The sequence below is a fragment of the Lathyrus oleraceus genome, chromosome 2, assembly GCF_024323335.1.
Source record: "Lathyrus oleraceus cultivar Zhongwan6 chromosome 2, CAAS_Psat_ZW6_1.0, whole genome shotgun sequence".
NCBI lineage: Eukaryota > Viridiplantae > Streptophyta > Magnoliopsida > Fabales > Fabaceae > Lathyrus > Lathyrus oleraceus.
Genome location: NC_066580.1, coordinates 390153294 through 390172432, shown reverse-complemented (window position 1 = coordinate 390172432; position 19139 = coordinate 390153294). Strand labels below are relative to the sequence as shown.

Sequence of the window (19139 nt, the reverse complement as noted above, 5' to 3'; positions counted from 1 at the left end):
TCCACATATATAGAAAGATATGAGGAGTTGAATTTTGAGGTGTGCCAACTGAGTTGCTTCTATTTGGCTTCAAAGTAACTCAATCTTCTTGCCTACATTGGTAGGACTTCATACAACCAAAGATCCAAGAGAATTGATGAGAATTGAGTGAAAATCGAAGAGAAGAAAATTCCTGGAAAATACCTTCAATGTTGTGCAGAACTTTCTCTTCCTTGCTTCAATTCTTGTTTGATCTTGCTCCAATGACTTGCAGAAATGGATTATGAATGGAAAGAAGCATTGGATCCTAGAGTTTTTGAATCTCCAAACAGTGAGATTCAAACTCAATTTTCAAGTGAAAATGATCAAGTTTTCCTTTTGTCATACCCCGATTTTGGCCCTGAAAATTTTTCCCCATCAATCACTCGTTTGCATTCTTTCTTCATGACCATTCCATCTGGTCATGATACTATCCAAAAAAAACGTTTGTTGTTGGACTCGCTACCACGACCAGTCCATGTTTGTCTTTTGGGCTTTGTTTCTTGATTTTTGGTATAAGATGATTAATCTCCTTAGCCATGCGAGATTTGAAAACTCTTTCATTTGTTAGAATCAAGTGAACCACATGTTTCATCTTTCGTTCCAATTTCATCGAGGTGATTATTCATCTGTGATTTGTCTTACTACCAGTTTTCGCCCCCCTTTCGAGTAAATCATGTGTCAAGTGCAAAATATTTTATTTTGGGTCATCATGCATATTCATTTTCTCATTCATTCATAATTCAAAGAAATTTCATACATATTTCTTCATTCACATTTATATTCTCCATTTCACATTCGAGATTCTACATTTCATATTCCAAATTTTCATTCATATTTCTTCATTACATTGGAAATTTTTTTATTCATATTCAAGAATTTGCACATACTCATTCATAGTTCGATTATTTCGTTCATTCATTCAATCATAATCATCCATGTACATGGCATATGAATAACTTATAATAAAAAAAACATCTCATCACATGAATACATGAAGTTTCTAAGATGCAAGGAGAGATCCTTGTCTTGCTACAAGAAACACCAATTTTCATTCATTGCAAATCATAGGTTATCCAAAAAAAAAGTATACATAATTTACAAAGAGCAGCATGTTTGTTGGGAAAGTGTGCGTAGCTACTAGTATCTCAGAGTAATCAAGTATCAATTTTCAACAAGTTCACTCAAACAACAAAGAAAGGGAAAGAAAGTCCTGTCGAACCAAGCTTGCCTTCCAAGAATGTTGTTGCAGTTGTCATGTATACAAGTGGCAGTACAAGTCTGCCAAAGGGTGTCATGATTACGCACGGGAATATTGTAGCCACTACAACAGCTGTTATGACAGTGATTCCAAATTTGGGTAGTAAGGACGTGTGCTTGGCATACTTGCCCCTTGCTCATGTTTTTGAAATGGCAGCAGAGTCTGTTATGCAGGTTGCAGGTGTTGCAATTGGGTACGCCACTCCTATGACTTTGACCGACACATCTAATAAAATCAAGAAAGGAACCAAGGGAGATGTTACTGTCTTAAAGCCCACCCTTTTGACAGCAGTACCGTCTATTATTGATCGTATTCGAGATGGAGTTGTAAAAAAGGTGGAGGAAAAGGGGAACTTGCCAAGAATCTTTTCCAGACTGCATACAATCATCGACTGGCTGCTGTCAAAGGAAGTTGGTTAGAAGCTTAGTCTGGACTGAAATACCAAGGTTGAATTATGAAGGACAAATTCAATTAGCTGGGTGTGGAATCCAGCTGGCTTTGGAAGGTTGAATTGTAGGTCGGTGCATTGAGCTCCCACTGCCCACACATATTAGGCAACACCGAATTAGGAAAACAATGACAGCCTTAGGAAGCTCAATGGTGCCATCTAGTATACTTGAAACAGACCCATAATATACCAATATAAGTGCCTGCAAAAAAAAAGTGTCCATCAGCTCAAAGTTCAACAAGTTAACAGTTTTGAGATTGTACTCATACTTCACTGTTGAGGAGAAGGCCTCAAGCGCCTGCGTCTCTCAAATCTTGAAGCAACCTCCTGGAAAGTTCATTTGTCATGCTGTAGAAGAATTAGGGATTATTGAAGGACCACTGCTTATTGAATCCTTGCATGTTTACGTGAAAGTGCGGCGCCTCATACTTCGTGGTTCCTTTAATCGTGACAATGTTGATAGTGCCAATAATTCACCTGCCAGTAAAAAAAACATTGTACAATTTCAACGAAAGACGAGTCTTCTACGGTATCAATCAATTAGTTGTCTTCAAACAAAATATCTTATGAAGTTAAGAAGGATGACACTCATCTTCACTCTAAGTTGCACCATAACATTCATCACAAGTGTTTAAAAACCAGACCTTTCTCTCTCCTCACTCCACCGTCCGGTGCTGAAGACGTGACCAATGTCGGCGACGGATAAGCTCTTCGTCAAGATCTTCGAACGAAAAAAGCAATTCATCGAGCAAGTTCGTCAGGAATCGCTTCTCTGGGAGGACAATCTTCGTTACCTACTCATTCTCAATGGAATTTCCCCTCCTCCATGGCTCAATAACTCCGCCGCTCACTCCTCTTTCCCCTCAGATCCCAAAGATCTATTCAAAGATGATACTGTTTATCAAGACCAACCATCACAAGCACAATTTGGAGTTCCTTCGGTTGGTGACATTGCAGTCAGTACAATAATCTGGATGTTGTATCTGACGATTTGCGTAATGAAGTCGATGATATTAAAAAAAGACCATGATACAGGGGGAAGGCTTTCTAATTTTCCAGATTGCTCAGTTAGTAATGTTGGATGTGCCTCAAGTGGTCCTCTAGAATTGGATTCAGTTGTTGTTTCACCTCAGAATCAGATAGAACAAAGAGTCTCAGAGAGTTTCCTTGATTCGGCAGTGTCATTTTCCAAGTTGCATAGATCAAGGTCAAGGCAGAAAGCTCTGGAGCAATGTAACAGTGCAAAAGCGTCCAAACCATTGTCAGTAGATGGTGATAATGTTGGGGATTGTACTGCTGGAGCTGCATGTTCTGCACCACCATCTCTACAGGAAGATCATATCAAGGAGTTAGGCTTGGTCAATGAGTTTCACCCAAACAACCGAAGTTGTTTGACGGAAGAAATGAGAAAAGGGGGTTGTCTAACTCGAAAAGACCACAGTTCTAATTACACTGGCCGTAAAACAAGATCTAAAAGTTCATCCCAGAAGTTTAACTCTTTGAGTATCCGTAGTTTTTCTGTAGAAAAGGAACATGGTCCTCCACTTAATGATTTGAATGAGGAAATGGAGCTTATCAGCCGGCCTTCTTTTATAAATGGAAGTTGTGGGGTTCAGGAGCCAAATTTAATAGATTTTCAAAACAAGGACGTTGGAAGCAGTGTCTATGATAAAAGATTAAGCATACATAGAACTTCTAGCCAGGCAGAACATAGTAGTGAATTATTAAACTTAGACAGCTCCTCAGGAAGATACAAAGTGGTTGAAGTATCTGATATTAATCAACCATGTTCTCATGTTGAGTTAAAGGATGTAAGCAAAACCTCTGATTGTATCAACGGAAGTAGGCGGAATATTGTTAAAGATGGTGATTTCTGCCAAACTGAACAAGAAAGTAACATTCAGAGTAGGTTAAGACTACATAGAAGTTCATGTCCATCACCAGGGGATGATTTTTTCACAACCAATGGTTCTGGAAAGTCTATCGATAAATCTGTGCAATTACCTCAACCTTTAATTTTGAAGAATTTGCAGGACCCCTCAGTGGCCGTTGTTGGGTCTTTATGTAGCCAAGAGGAACCTCACATTTCTGAAGTAAAAACAAAAGAATATTTAAGTAAAAATGGTTCTGGAAATATATACTTAACCAGAAATTCAAAGTTATCAAAGTCTCCAAATTCCAAATCTCGCGGGCAAAGGGCTACCCATTTCACATCACCTATAAGAAGATATGCAGATGTCATTGTATACAGGCTACTTGTTGCTTCTATAGGAATATCCAAGTTGCCATTTGTATTTCAAGACAGGCTACAGCTCACTAGTATTGCAGACAATTTAAATTATAGGCACAGAAATGCTCAGATGGCAGGGCGGGCATCTGTAGAGCTGCATACTCTCATTTATTTCCGAAAGAGGCCAACAGATACGGAGGCTAGGATAGTAAAGATAAGATCTAATGGATTTTTTGTGTTTGTCCCCAAATACGGCATTGAGGGACCTGTATATTTGACAACAAGAGATGAAAAGGGTAGTGGAGAATGGTATGTAGATGAACAAGAGCAAAAGATTAAAAAGATGGATGGCAGTTCTTCATACAACATTTTGCAAACAGTACAAATTCACATGGAGGTTGTGGAACCTCAGCCTAACCGGCCAAAACTTCAGCTTACTCTCATCTAGAGATATAATGAGCATTCAACAAGAAGCATGTTGTGAAATGTACCTCCCATTTATATTGCTATCCGTGTTTCAGCACTTGAAGATGCCTGATATTGGAATTGACTGGCATGAATGTTTTGTTGGAAGGGAAAGAAAACATAGGTTCTGCTGTAGCTTGAAATTCCAACCTTTTAGCTAGTAATCTAAATATCAGCTTGTAAATCTATGTCAATGATGCAGTCACAGCATTTCTCCATGGGGAGGTCTGCCGGTTTCAGCTTGGGAGGATCTTATTCATCAAATCATACTCAACAGCAACAGCAGCATACTCCTTCTGCCAATAACAACGGTGTCTCTTTTCATCTGTGGACAATCAAGATCTTCACCTACATGGGTCGGACGTTTTTCCGTCTCCAAACTCTACGTATCATTCACAGACCAGCGGACCTCCTGGCATTGGATTAAGGCCACTAAATTCTCAAAATAATGTTTCTGGTACAGGTTTATATGACCAGCTCATCCAGCAGTATCAACAGCACCAGAATCAGTCCCAATTTCTCCTTTAACATACTTCTGCGTTTGGTGCAGTTACACCTCCAAGTGCGAGGTAGATAATTCCCTTCGAAAGTCTTAACTTGCATCCCTCGGAGGCCCCGAGAGTTTCGTTGTCTTTGATCATACAGATTTTCCACCATAGCATGTGAATATTCACAGCGGAGACAAACTCGTTAAAAACTCAACACGGCACGATATCCTTTTGCAATAACAACACACAAAAATCAGTCCAATTCCAAAAAAAGAGAAAACACATATTCAAGTGAGTTACAGTGGTGAATTGTTTCTTACCAACAGTGAAGTTTTGAAAATGAAGAGAATTGAGAAGGGGACCACAAGTTGAATATGGACAAAAATTCAAAACGTCTTCCGAACAGACATTTTCCACTACTCTGAGGAAACACAGCAACACAGCAGAGAGGAGATGAGTCATATATAAGAGAGGCCACTGTTCATAAGGACGAGAGCCGAAAAACCCTAATTCTTTAGATAGCTGCCACAGTTCACCTACAAGGAAGGGAGAATTTTGAGAAAAAAAACAAAGTGCCGCTACTGTTCACTAAGAAGGAAGGAAGGTTTCTGCAAAAAAAACAAAGCGTAGGACGAACGGGGGCTCAGAAGAGACGAACAAGAAGAAAGGTAACGTTAGGGGAAAACGTTCAGGAGAAACGCTTACCTATATTCGTCGGTCGAGCTCGCCGCAACCGGTTAGCTTCCTTTCCGAGCTTTATTTATATGTTTCGATTCTGCTTTGCATCCTTCTGAGGGAACCATGGTTATTGTTATGATTTGATTTCATTTAGCAATACCGCCTCCTGTTTGTTTGTGATAATATCTTGCTGTAAAATTTTGATGTTCAAAATGGAAAGAAAACTGATCTCTGGTTATCCGTCGCTACTGTTTTCAAATTTGTGTTTTATTTAAAAGGCTTGGTGCATTTTTTTATGTTATGTATTAGCGCTTGAGACCATATGACAAGGATGCCTGCCTGGCCGAGTTGGTAAAAGGGATGGTTTGACAAGCTCCTAGTCTTGGGTTCAATTCCCATGTGTGCCATATTTGATTTTTGCAAAACTTTAATTTCTATTTCACATTTTGTTTTAATCCCCTCATAATGTTTACCCTTTTATTTTATTTTAATTGTTAAACATCGATTTTAATTCATGGATTCAACAATTCCCATGTTGTTTATCCATGATTATTTTTATCGATACATTGATGGTATTTCGCTGCGTTTTGATTAATCACATATGACATTTCGATTGTTGTTAATATGTGCAAACCGACTTTGAGCACATTATCTAGATTTCTTGTTTGCTTTTTCAATCTCCATCTGCCTTGCAAGTAGTTGCGTTATGCGATTTTGATTCGCATCCTCGCATCCCGATTTTTATCCGTGCACGTCCCGATGTTGTTTCTTTCAATTAAATTTTTGAGTGTTTTTTATATATAACTTGTTGTGTTATTTTCTTCACATGGCTTACTCTTGGGCCTTCTTACAATGAGACAGTTCCATTGCACCTACACTCATGCATTGTTTATTCATTGATTGGTCCGATTTAATTATTCCTTTACTTTGACTTCCCATTTGACAAAATGTATCCCCACTCCCATGGCATGTAATAATTTTATCGCTTTTTATTTCTTTGGTATTGCTTGACTGTTTAGTTAGCTACTAACACAAGAATAAAATAAACCATTTCCAAAATATCAAAAATAAGACTCGATCCAACGTCGAGTATTTTCTCAATAAACAAATCAATCCATTTCTTTTTCCCATTCTATTCCATTTCTTTCAAAACTTCATCAAATGCTTGATCCAACGTCAAGCCATTTTTCATAATTAAAAACTCAAAAAATATTAATTCATATTTAAGACCTTTTCAATAAAGATGGAAATGGAACGTGGTGGATACCATGCACTCCTGAGACTAGGGTTCGAGATGGATGTCTCGCCTATCCTAGATCTCGCCATCATCCAAATTCATCTATTCTGTTTCTCTCAAACACTCATTCCAATTTCTCTTAAACGTCCATCAATGCTTGATGTAGTGTCAAGTCATTTTCACAACAAAACTCAAAGTACTTAATTCCTATCTAAACACTTTTCAATAAAGATGGAAATGGAACATGGTGGATACCGTGCACTCCTGAGATTAAGATTCGAGGTGGATGCCTCGCCTATCTTAGCCCTCGCCATGATTTAAAATTGTCAATGCGGTTTCTTCAAACCCTTTCTCAATCAAACCTAAAAACACTTAATTCTTATCAAACACTTTTGCAAATAAGATGGAAAGGGAACGTGGTGGATACCACGCACTCCTGAGACTAGGATTCGAGATGGATATCTCGCTCATCCAAGTTCTCGCCATTACTCAAAACACATTAAACCAATCAATTTCTTTCTCTCGCCGCCGTGCGATTAACCCTTCAAACCCTTTCTCAAATGAAAGGTACTTTGTTTCAAAACAATGCAAGGCAATGTTTCTCCACCTGTTTTGGGTAGTCCAACAATGTTTTCTTCGATTTGACACAAAGTAGATTTCGCTAAAATCGACCAACAAACAAACATTTTTCTACCCAGAACTACCTAAGCCTTGATTTCTCTATTGATATACGTAGGAGCAGCATTTGTAAATCTTGTCAGGCCCACTAATAAAAAACTTAGGTTTAGTCCTTCATCAAAAATCTAAAACAATATTCTCCTCTCGTCCTTTCTTTCTTTCCCACATAATAACTTAAAGCCTAACATTTCAAACTAACATTAACGCGAACAACTGACCTAATGGTTTCCGTTGAGTACAACGGACGTGAGGGGTGCTAATACCTTCCCCTTGCGTAATCGACTCCCGGACCCTGATCTGGTTGCGACGACCAATATCATTGTCATTTTGTCTTGGGTTTTATCGATATTTCCCCTTTCCTTTTTAGGAATAAATAAAGTTCGGTGGCGACTCTGTTCAGTCCATCATTGTGAGCATGTGATTGCGCTTCGCTAATTCATATTCCTATATTCTTCCCAAGGTACGACAGATGGCGACTCTGCTGGGGACTGTCGTTCCCTAAGCGAGTCAGGCCTAGTTAGGACGTTTGTGTGCCTTTGTTTGTTTAATTGTGTGGCTTTTTCTTATTTATTGCTTTTCATTATCTTTATTATTATATTGATATATTTGTTGAATATTGGTTCCACTGTGTTGGGTACTTAGATATTTGATTGCAAACCATGTGGGAAAGACTCTACACCCGAGTCTAGAGTGGAAAAAAAACATAAGATAGGATGATGGTTGAGTAGTACAGACTCCCTAGGTGAATACTTCGTAAGAGTCGGTACAAGAACCTCACTTAGAGTACATCCTTTTGTAAATATTGTCGCCCGAGGTGTATACCTTGTAAGCTTCAATGTTTCAAAGGGGTCCATGACTCTAAGAACCTTTAGAACATTGAACCTTTGGCCAACTAGAAATGATGGTTGCGTAGTATGGATTCCCGAGGTGAATACTTCGTAAGAATCGATACGAGAACCTCGCTCAGAATAGATTCTCTAGATGGAGTTGCCGATCGGAAAGTATTTTTCGTAAGCGTCAAACATTCTTTTGAATCCATGACTCTGAGTATCCTGTCTAGAACCGAGTTGATGGTTGCGTAGTGCGGACTCCCGAGGTGAATACTTCGTAAGAGTCGGTACAAGAACCTCACCCAGAATAGATTCCCTTGATGGAGTTGACGACCGGAAAGTATTTTCCGTAAGCGTCAAACATTCTTGTGAATCAATGACTCTGGGGATCCTTTGTAACAAAGCCCTAGATCATACCCGGTGAGAACCCCGTTTTGGAAAGCAATCAAATTTATCCATACCTCGGACCTTTGAACCTGTACCAAAAAAAAAACATTGCATCCATCCATTCATTGCATACGCATAAAAAGCAAAACTCTTAGTTTGTTTCGCATTATTTCAGGAATCCAAGACTTGTTAGCAAAATGAATCCTGAGAGAAGAAGCACTTTTCAGTTCAAATACAAGAACGTGGACCTTACCAGCCTACAGAAGTTGGGTGCCAAAGTAACACCAATCAAACTCAACAGCTTTATGCAAAACTATGGAAGAATTCTGGACATCCTAAATGAGAAGATGGACATGATGACCACAGTGACTATTGCTCAGTTCTATGATCTACCTCTACGTTATTTCACGTTTTCTGACTTCCAATTGGCTCCTACCTTGGAGGAATTTGAGAGGATCATAGGCCGGAATTTGAAGGATCATAATCCATTTCCTAAGTTCGATGAAGATATTCCTCCCAAGAGGATAGCTTTAGCTTTGGGTCTGAAAGTTTCTGAAGTCATGGACAATTGGGATGTGAAGGGAGCTTTCAATGGTTTTTCTAGGAAGTTCTTGGAAGATCAAGCTAAGAAGATGGAAAAGAAGGGAATTGGGAAGCCTTCTGTGTTGTGTTAGCCGTGTTGGTATATGGGATAGTTCTCTTCCCAAATATTGACCATTTTGTGGACCACCTGGCGGTGAGAATCTTCCTCTCTGCTAACCCTATACCGTTCCTCCTGGCAGACCTCCACTACGCTCTCCACAATCTCCATGAAAAGAAGGGAGGAATCATCTTATGTTGTGCACAGTTGTTGCATGCCTGGTTTAGATCCCATATGCCCGAAGAAGGCCCTTTTGTCTCAAGGGAACTCAAGCCTTCCCAGAAGTTAGCTTCCCTCACCTCCAGTCATGTTAAGTGGTATATCAGGGATTGGGAAACCAAGGATGTCATTGTCAGCATTGGAGACATCCCCAATGTACCTTTGATAGGAACCAAGGGTTGCATCAACTATAACCCCGTGTTATCTCTGAGGCATCATGGGTACCCTATGAATGGCCCTCCAAAAACTGAAGCTTTAGAGCCTTTCATCTTACACAGTGCTAAAGCAGATCATCCCATGGTGAAGAAGATCAAGAGGTCTTGGCAAGCAGTTATCAGAAAAGGTAAAGAGTTGGGTAAGAGAAATGTCATTGCTCAAAAGCCTTACACTTGTTGGGTTAGAGAGAGGGTTCAGATGGTTAAACTCCCTTTTCCATTTGATCCTTCTATCTATCCATTGGTTCCTGAGCCAGAACCCATATTACCTGAAGATGTAGAAAAACTCAATGCCCGTATCAAGGAGTTGGAGTTGGAAAATGCTGATTTGAGAATTAAGCTTGGCCGAGTCTCGATAGAGAATGGGAACTTGAAAGACGGTCAACAAAAGAAGGACAAAGAGCTTGAAATCTCCAACAAAAGAGCTAGAGAATCTGAAGCAAGGAGGGAAAATTTCGGACAAGCGCTCTACAGCACTAAATCTGTGTTCAAATCAAAGGAAGAGGAGTTGGATAGAGCTTTACTCCGGATTCAAAAACCCAACAAGACTTTGGAATTGACCCTTGAAATGAAAAGGGAAGCACGACTGATTTTTGAGATTCATACTCATGAACTGGAGAATACCATTCAGAAATACAAGGATACTCTGGAACATAAGAAGCTGAGGACTGAAGAGTCAGAAAGAGTTTGCACGCGGCTGAAATATCAGTTGGAACAAGCCGATGCTAGAATCCAGGCACTTGAAGGTGGGGATCAGGATGTTACCTATATGATGTTGCTAGGTGAGTGCAGATATTGGAGAAACCTCTATAGGGACATAGAGGTGACCAAGGCTGAAGACTTGCGCATCATTCAAGATCTCCAAGGGCTTTACACTGAGTGGAAGGGCAAATTTCTGAGGCTGTCCGAATTTGCGAATTCCATCATGCGAGAGCTACAAGAAGCTGATTGGTGCACGTGTCCAGAGAACACCTCGCATCAAGTCTTTAATTTCATTAAGTTTTGTAAGGAAATGCTAGAAGGGCTGACTACCGACCTTGCTACGGTTCGGAAAGCCCATAAGCCATAAGCACGTTGTTTGTATTTGAACTTTGCTATGAATTAATGAAAAATCGCTTTTGGGATTCATTTTATTGTGTTTTATTGCTTTATTGCTTTAAATATTTGCGAACCAGTATTGCGGTATTTCTAAAATGAATGACTGAAACTAACCAAGAGTTTTGCAAACACGATGCATCCATACATGCATTCATACATTTTCCCAAATAGAGTCTCACTCCGCCCTTTCTTCCTCCAGTTTCACGCTGAATTTTCAACACCAGTATAACACTCGCGCCTGAGCAAGACAGAGAATGGCTGAACAAGAACAAGAGAGTGCCCGAGTTAGAGTGGAACTAGACGAAATCAAGGGAGGCATATCCCAGATGCGAGAGATGCTGCAAGCTTTAACCTTCAGGTTTGAGATTCCACAAGCGACTGTAATTTCAGAGACCACGGGCACAGCAGTGGAAGTCCAACCTCAGAGGACGTTACCCTTAACCCTTCCTCCATATGGGCTACCCTATGACTTCGTCCCCCGAGTGGAGGTAGTGCACGACATGGGGCAATCTGTCTAACAAGTCGTGCCATTACCGGTTTACACCGACGCACGTCCAGTCATCCATACTGTGGTTCCACCAGCTGCCTATGCTAGGAATATTCCTCATTATGAAGATCAAAACCACATGTATCAGACTGTCGACTCAACCGTTGCTGGTGACGAAGTAAGGCTTGAGGATTTCAGAGAAGTAAAGGAGAACATGGAGCTCCTCGAGAAGAAGTTCTAAGATCTAGAAGGAGACCACGTCTTTGGATCTGCTGCCAAAGAAATGTGCCTGGTATCCGGGTTGGTGATTCTAGCCAAATTCAAAACTCCAAACATCGACAAATACAAGGGGCATACTTGTCAAAAGAGCCATCTCATCATGTATTACCGCAAAATGGCTGCACACGTGGAGGACGACAAGCTGATGATCCATTGTTTTCAAGATAGCTTGAGTGGGGCTCCTTCCAAATGGTATATAAGTCTGGATCAGAATAGGATTAGGTGTTTCCAAGACCTGTCAGACGCGTTCATAAAACACAACAAATATAACATGGATATGGCGCCTGACAGAAGACAGTTGCAGAGCATGTTCCAGCATGACAAGGAGTCCTTCAAAGAATACGCTCAGAGATGGAGGTAGTTGGCTTCTCAAGTTGAGCCGCCTCTAGCTGAGAAGGAATTGGCTGAACTGTTCATCGACACTGTCCAACCCCACTTCTACGAGAAGATGGTTGGAAGTGCTTCTTTGGGATTCTCCGAGCTTGTTGCTATAGGAGCTCGCGTCGAATATGGTGTAAGAAATGGAAAACTGGCGGTTGTAGCTGGAACTTCAAACGCCAATCAAAAGAAGTTCTCTGGAGGGTTTCCCAGGAAGAAAGAGGGGGAAACAAATGACGTGACTGCTGGTCAAGGAAGAGTTCCTCCAAGAAGGAGACCACAACAATACTCACCTCAACAGTATGTTCAACAACCAATTCCCTATCAGCAACCCATGTATCTCGTCCAGTATGCTCTGCAACCATACGTGGCTATTGTGACGCTTGCATTTAATCAACAGCCTGCTCAGGCTTATCAAGCGCCTCCAGCGTATCGACCAGCTCCAGTTCAACAACGTGTTGCGGCTCCTCCAGCGTATCAACAAGCACCAGCAGCTCCTGTTTATCAACAGCCGAGAGCTCAAGCGCCAAGGCAAAATGCTCAAAACCAGAATAGGAGGCAAGGGGAGAGGGAGACCTTCAATCCAATCCCAATGTCGTACAATGAGCTTTATCCCTCCTTGTTGCAAAAGGGTTTGATGGTTCCTAGACCTATGGGACCTCCACCTGATCGTCTGCCTCCCTGGTACAACCCTAATGCACATTATCCTTTCCATGAAGGTGCCCCCGGGCATGACCTAGAGGGTTGTTACGCTCTAAAGCCTAGGGTTCGTGAACTGATTGAGAGCAAGATCTTGTCTTTTAAGGACATGGGGCCGAATGTGAAGAACAATCCTCTTCCTCCCCATGGAAATCCTACGGTAAATGCCATTGAGGACGCTTCTGTTGGTGTTACGGTTGATAAGGTGGATGATGTAAACACTCCTTTGGCAGCATTCCATGCCCGATTGGTGGAAGCTGGCATGATTAATGTTAATCATGAAAATTGTGAAGAGTGTGCCACATACCCAAAGGGATGTCAGGTGGTACGAGACAACATTCAAGATTTGATGGATAAAGGAGTGCTTCAAATATCCAGTGCTATGAAGAACGAAGATGTGTTGGTAATTGAACCTTGTTTCAATTTACCTGAACCAGTTGAAATCCCATATTATAATGGTGGAGTGGTTCCAGTGAATAGTAAGCCGTCGCCTGTGGAAATATGTAAGCCCACGCCTTTTCCGTATGAGAGCACCAAGGTCGTGCCTTGGAAATATGAGATTACCGCTGTGGAAAAGGTAGTTGAAGGAAGTTCAGACGCTGAAGTGATAGAAGCTGTAAGTGAAGACGTCACCAATATTGCAGGAATGAGAAGAATGACTCGTAGTGGTCGAATCTATACGCCTGAATTCAATATGAATCCTCAAGGGTCGGCCAAGGAATCAACAGTTGTAGCTCCCACTAAAGAACCCGAAGTGGTTCAATCCGAAGATGTTGTTGAATTCTTGAAGTTGATCAAGAAAAGTGACTACAAGGTTGTGGACCAGTTGCATCAAACACCGTCTAAGATCTCTATTCTGTCTCTGCTATTGAACTCCCAAGCCCATAGGGAGGCTTTGTTGAAGGTACTTGCTCAAGCTCATGTAACACAAAGCATAACAGTAGACCAATTAGATGGAGTAGTTGCAAATATCACAGCCTGCAATACTTTGAGCTTCAGTGGAGAGGAATTACCTGAGGATGGACAAAATCATAATCGTGCCCTCCATATCTCGGTAAAATGCAAAGATGATGCTTTGGCAAGAGTTTTGGTTGATACCGGATCTTCTCTGAATGTTATGCCAAAGAGAACACTCGCCAAGTTATCTTATCAAGGACCAGCTATGAAGCCTAGTTCCTTGGTAGTGAAAGCTTTTGATGGTTCCAGGAGAACCGTGATTGGAGAGGTGGAACTGCCCATATTGATTGGCCCTCATGTATTCCTGATTAATTTCCAAGTCATGGATATTAATCCAGCGTATAACTGCTTATTGGGACGTCCTTGGATTCATGCTGCAGGGGCAGTTACCTCCACCTTACATCAGAAAATGAAGTTTGTAGTGAACAATCAATTAATCATCATTTCTGGAGAGGAGGACTTTGTGGTTAGTCACCTTTCATCCTTCAGATACATTGAGGCTGATGAGGACGCTTTGGAAACTTCTTTCCAAGCTCTTGAAATAGCCAATGCCACTTCTGTGGAAATGAAGGACCCTGTTGGGAAAGCTTGTTCATCTTTCGCTTCTCTGAAAAGCGTAAAGTCTAGCATTGAAGGAGGAAACCCTGAAGGTTGGGGTCAGCTTATCGATATTCGTGAGAAGCATGATCACTTTGGTCTGGGATATGTGCCTTCCGCTGCGAAAGGAGCCTGAGTCCCTGCAAAGGACAACGCCCGAAGCATCCAAGAAGTATTCCTTAGCACAGGATTCATCCATGGAGATCAGGTCAATGCGATTGAAGATAGCACCAAAAATGAAGATGAGCCATGTTTGGTTTACCGGTGTGAGACAGCTTTGAACAACTAGAAGGCGGTTGATATCCCCGAAATTTTTCCTTTGTCAAAGTAATAATTGTTGTATTTTTCCTTTCAAATCCTTAGCTCTACCCAAGGCTAATGAATCATGTTGTAGGGCCCATTTTCATTTTCAAATAATCATTATCAATGAATGAAAGGCATTTTGTTAAATTCTTATTATTCATTTATTTTGCTTTCTCTTAAGAAAATGGCAATCTTTTCAAAAACAAAAAAAACTTTTCATTTATGCATCTTTTATTTTTACTTTTCTAAAAGAAATCAATCATTCAAACATGCAGAATAAATGATAACCCCGTTGAATCCAATGACTTTACTACCTCTCATAACTTTGACTCCCCTATCTACCAAGCTGAAGAAGAGGGTGAAGAAGATTGTTACATCCCCGACGAATTGGCAAGGCTGCTCGAGCACGAGTCCAAAGCCCTTCAGCCACATGAAGAACCGGTGGAAACAATCAACCTTGGCACAGAGGAAGAGAAGAAAGAAGTCAAAATCGGCACCACACTTGAAGAAAGCATCAAAGAGAGATTGGTTAAGCTGCTACAAGAATATGTGGATGTATTTGCATGGTCATACCAGGATATGCCAGGTCTAGACACCGACATCGTTGAGCACAAACTCCCGCTTTAGCCAGAACGCCCGCCAGTAAAATAGAAAGTCTGAAGAACAAGACCAGATATGGCTCTGAAGATTCGTGAAGAAGTCAAACGACAATTTGACGTTGGTTTTCTCGCAGTGGCGAAGTACCCACAATGGGTAGCTAACATTGTACCTGTGCCTAAAAAGGATGGCAAGGTGAGGATGTGTGTTGACTATAGGGATCTGAACAGAGCTAGTCCAAGGGACGATTTCCCTCTACCACACGTTGATACTCTGGTAGACAATACTGCAAGTTTTGCTGTATTCTCCTTCATGGATGGTTTTTCTGGATACAATCAAATCAAGATGGCTCCAGATGACATGGAGAAGACCACTTTTATTACCCCTTGGGGCACTTTTTGCTATAAGGTAATGCCTTTCGGTCTCAAAAATGCTGGGGCAACTTACCAGAGAGTTATGGTCACTCTTTTCCATGGTATGATGCACAAGGAGATAGAGGTTTATGTTGACGACATGATCGCTAAATCTCAGAATGAAGAAGATCATATGAACCATCTGAAGAAGCTGTTTGAATGCCTCATAAAGTTTAGATTATGATTAAACCCTGCAAAATGCACATTCGTTGTTCGTTCAGGGAAGTTGCTTAGTTTCATTGTTAGTCAACGAGGAATTGAGATGGACCTTGACAAGGTCCAAGCTATACAAGAAATTGCTGCTCCACGCACCGAGCGAGAAGTTAGAGGTTTCCTTGGACGTTTGAATTACATCTCAAGGTTTATCTCACATATGATGGCCACGTGTGAGCCTATCTTCAAATTGCTTCAAAAAGATCAAGTTGTTGAATGGAACTCTGATTGTCAAAGTGCTTTTGAGAAGATTCGTCGATACTTGCAAGAGCCCCCTATTCTGATTCCGCCTGTCCCAGGAAAGCCAATAATCATGTATATGACTGTGCTTGAAGGATCAATGGGATGCGTGTTGGGGCAGCATGATGAAACTGGTCAGAAAGAACATGCCATTTACTATCTGAGCAAAAAGTTTACCGATTGTGAGAGTAGATATTCGCTTTTGGAGAAAACTTGTTACGCGCTAGCATGGGCCGCTCGTCGTTTGAAGCAGTACATGATTTGCCATACTACTTTGTTGATCTCGAAGATGGATCCAATAAAGTATATCTTTGAGAAACCTGCCTTGACTGGGAGACTTGCCCGTTGGCAGATGCTCTTGGCAGAGTACGACATCCAGTATGTAACCCAGAAGGCAATCAAGGGAAGTGTTTTAGCAGAGTATCTTGCTCATCAACCAGTTGAAGACTATCAGCCATTGAAGTTTGATTTCCCCGATGAGGATATAATGGTGATAAAAGATTGTGAGACCCCAGGCCCAGATGAAGGACCAGAACCAGGATCTCGATGGAAGCTCACGTTCGATGGATCCTCCAATTACAGTGGTCATGGTGTGGGAGCTGTTTTAATGAAACCAAATGGTGGCTTTACCCCTTTTACAGCAAGGTTATGCTTTGATTGTACGAATAATGTCACAGAGTATGAAGCTTGTATCCTTGGTCTGGAAGCCGCAATTGATCTCCGAATCAAGATCCTTGAGGTGTATGGAGATTCAGCCTTGGTGATCTATCAGGTCAAAGGTGAATGGGAAACTCGCGATGCGAAGCTGATCCTGTATCGCGCTCATGTTGTGAAGATGATAGAATACTTAGACGATATCACTTTCCATCACATCCCAAGAGTATAAAATCAAGTGGCTGGCGCTTTGGCAACATTAGCATCAATGTACAAAGTCAGATTCCATAATGAAGCTCCACTTATTCGAATCGAGCGAAGAGATGAGCCTGCTTACTGTCAATTGATTGAAGAAGAAACTGATGGTAAACCATGGTTTCATGACATCAAGCTATATCTTATAAGTCAAAAGTATCCAGAAGATGCTACATTGTTGGATAATAAAACTCTGAGGAGGTTATCATCCAAATTCTTTTTGAGCAATGATGTGCTTTACAAGAGAAACCATGACATGGTTCTGCTCAAATGCGTGGATAGACACGAAGCAGACATGTTAGTCAAGGAAATTCATGAAGGATCTTTTGGAACTCATGCTAATGGACATGCCATGGCCAAGAAGATTTTGAGAGCTGGCTATTACTAGTTGACCATGGAGTCTGATTGTTTCAGCTATGCAAGAAAATGTCCTAAATGCCAAATTTATGCTGATAAGGTGCATGTACCGCCAACACTTTTGAATTTTTTGACGTCGCCTTGGCCTTTCTCAATGTGGGGCATCGACATGATTGGTGTTATAGAGCCTAAAGCTTCCAATGGTCACCGCTTCATCCTGGTTGCCATTGATTACTTTACTAAATGGGTAGAGGTTGTTTCCTACACCAATGTAACGAGACATATGGTCGCTCACTTTATCAAGAAGGAGATTATATGCCGCTATGGAATCCCAAGCAAGATCATTACAGACAACGGTTCAAACTTGAACAACAAGACAATGACAGAATTATGTGAGAGTTTCAAGATTGACCACCATAATTCCTCTCCATACCGTCCAAAGATGAATGGTGTTGTTGAAGCTGCCAACAAAAATATCAAGAAGATCCTGCAAAAGATGGTGAAAACTTATAAGGATTGGCACGAGATGCTACCCTTTGCTTTGCATGGATACCGGACCTCAGTCCGCACTTCAACAGGGGCAACCCCATTCTCCTTAGTGTATGGGATGGACGCAGTTCTCCCAGTCGAAGTAGAGATACCTTCAACGAGAACATTGATGGAAGCCAAGCTGGACGAAGCTGAATGGATCCAAAACAACTATGATCAACTTAATCTCATTGATGAGAAGCGGATGACCGCACTGTGCCATGGACAATTGTACCAGCAACGAATCAAGAAGGCATTTGATAAAAAGGTCTATCCTCGAGAGTTCAAGGAAGGAGATCTCGTGCTCAAGAAGATATTGCCAGTACACAAAGATTCACGTGGGAAGTGGACTCCCAACTATGAAGGCCCATACGTTGTAAAGAGAGCATACTCTTGAGGTGCTCTATTTCTCACAACTATGGATGGCGAAGAGCTCATTCACCCTGTGAACTCTGATGCAGTCAAAAGATACTATGCCTAACAAATCTCGGTGGACTGAAAACCCGAAAAGGCGGTCCAGGAAAAAGTTAGGGATAAAAAAAATGGTAGCTCGCTAAGTTGAAAACCTGAAAGGGCGACTTAGGCAAAAAGGAGCATCCCGGTGGATTGAAAACCCGAAAGGGCGATCCAGGAAAAAATTAGGGACAAAACGCATAGACTACATCGGTTCGTCACTGATCAACACAAAAGAGCTAAAAATGGAAGATTAATCTAGTTACTCCCTTCAGAAGCGAGGTCTCGTGGAATCATTGTTATTAGGGGTAGTAGTAGTCATTGCGATTCAATGTAAACCTTTCCCTATTGCCATTTTCAAATTTGTAACATTCCATGGAGCTACGCCATTTGTGTGCTACCATTCTTGAATAATTACAAGTTTTCCTATCAAATTATATCATTTGTTATTTTTCTCTGGTTTTCTTTGTTATATAAAATGTCGTTTATTTGTTAATATTGAATTTTGAACTTAAAAAGGATTTTTCAACATATTGAGAAACACAATTTTGCTTTGACATGTGGAAATATTAAAAGGAAATCTTTCGTCTTTCCCCGCAAGTCTCAAGTTGCAAGACTCCCCTTGGATGATCAATATCTATCTCTAGAGAGCACAAATTTATCATTCTCTGGAAGGATTATTGGGCCAGTTGTAACTATTCAGCTTGATAGATTCTCCTTTGATGCATTTACTCACTCCTTCGGTTGAATTATTGGTGTTGAGGATTCAGTACCTCCATAAAGCTTTCCCTAATTTCCAGTTTGTATATTGTCAGCATTTGTAACTGGTGTCCTTTA

The 19139-nt window shown here is 41.0% G+C and overlaps 2 protein-coding genes across 2 annotated transcripts; both read left to right on the top strand.

Moving 5' to 3' along the window:
- The first annotated feature begins 2149 nt into the window (after positions 1-2149).
- Positions 2150-5163, top strand: LOC127119685 (uncharacterized). The gene has a single exon (XM_051049982.1). It carries the CDS (start codon positions 2417-2419, stop codon positions 4403-4405), a length of 1989 nt encoding a protein of 662 aa, XP_050905939.1. The 5' UTR covers positions 2150-2416; the 3' UTR covers positions 4406-5163.
- Positions 5164-12106: 6943 nt separating this feature from the next.
- On the top strand, positions 12107-14105 carry LOC127123393 (uncharacterized). Its single transcript, XM_051053615.1, has 2 exons — positions 12107-13789; positions 14073-14105. Exons 1-2 carry the CDS (start codon positions 12107-12109, stop codon positions 14103-14105), a joined length of 1716 nt encoding a protein of 571 aa, XP_050909572.1.
- Positions 14106-19139: the final 5034 nt, after the last annotated feature.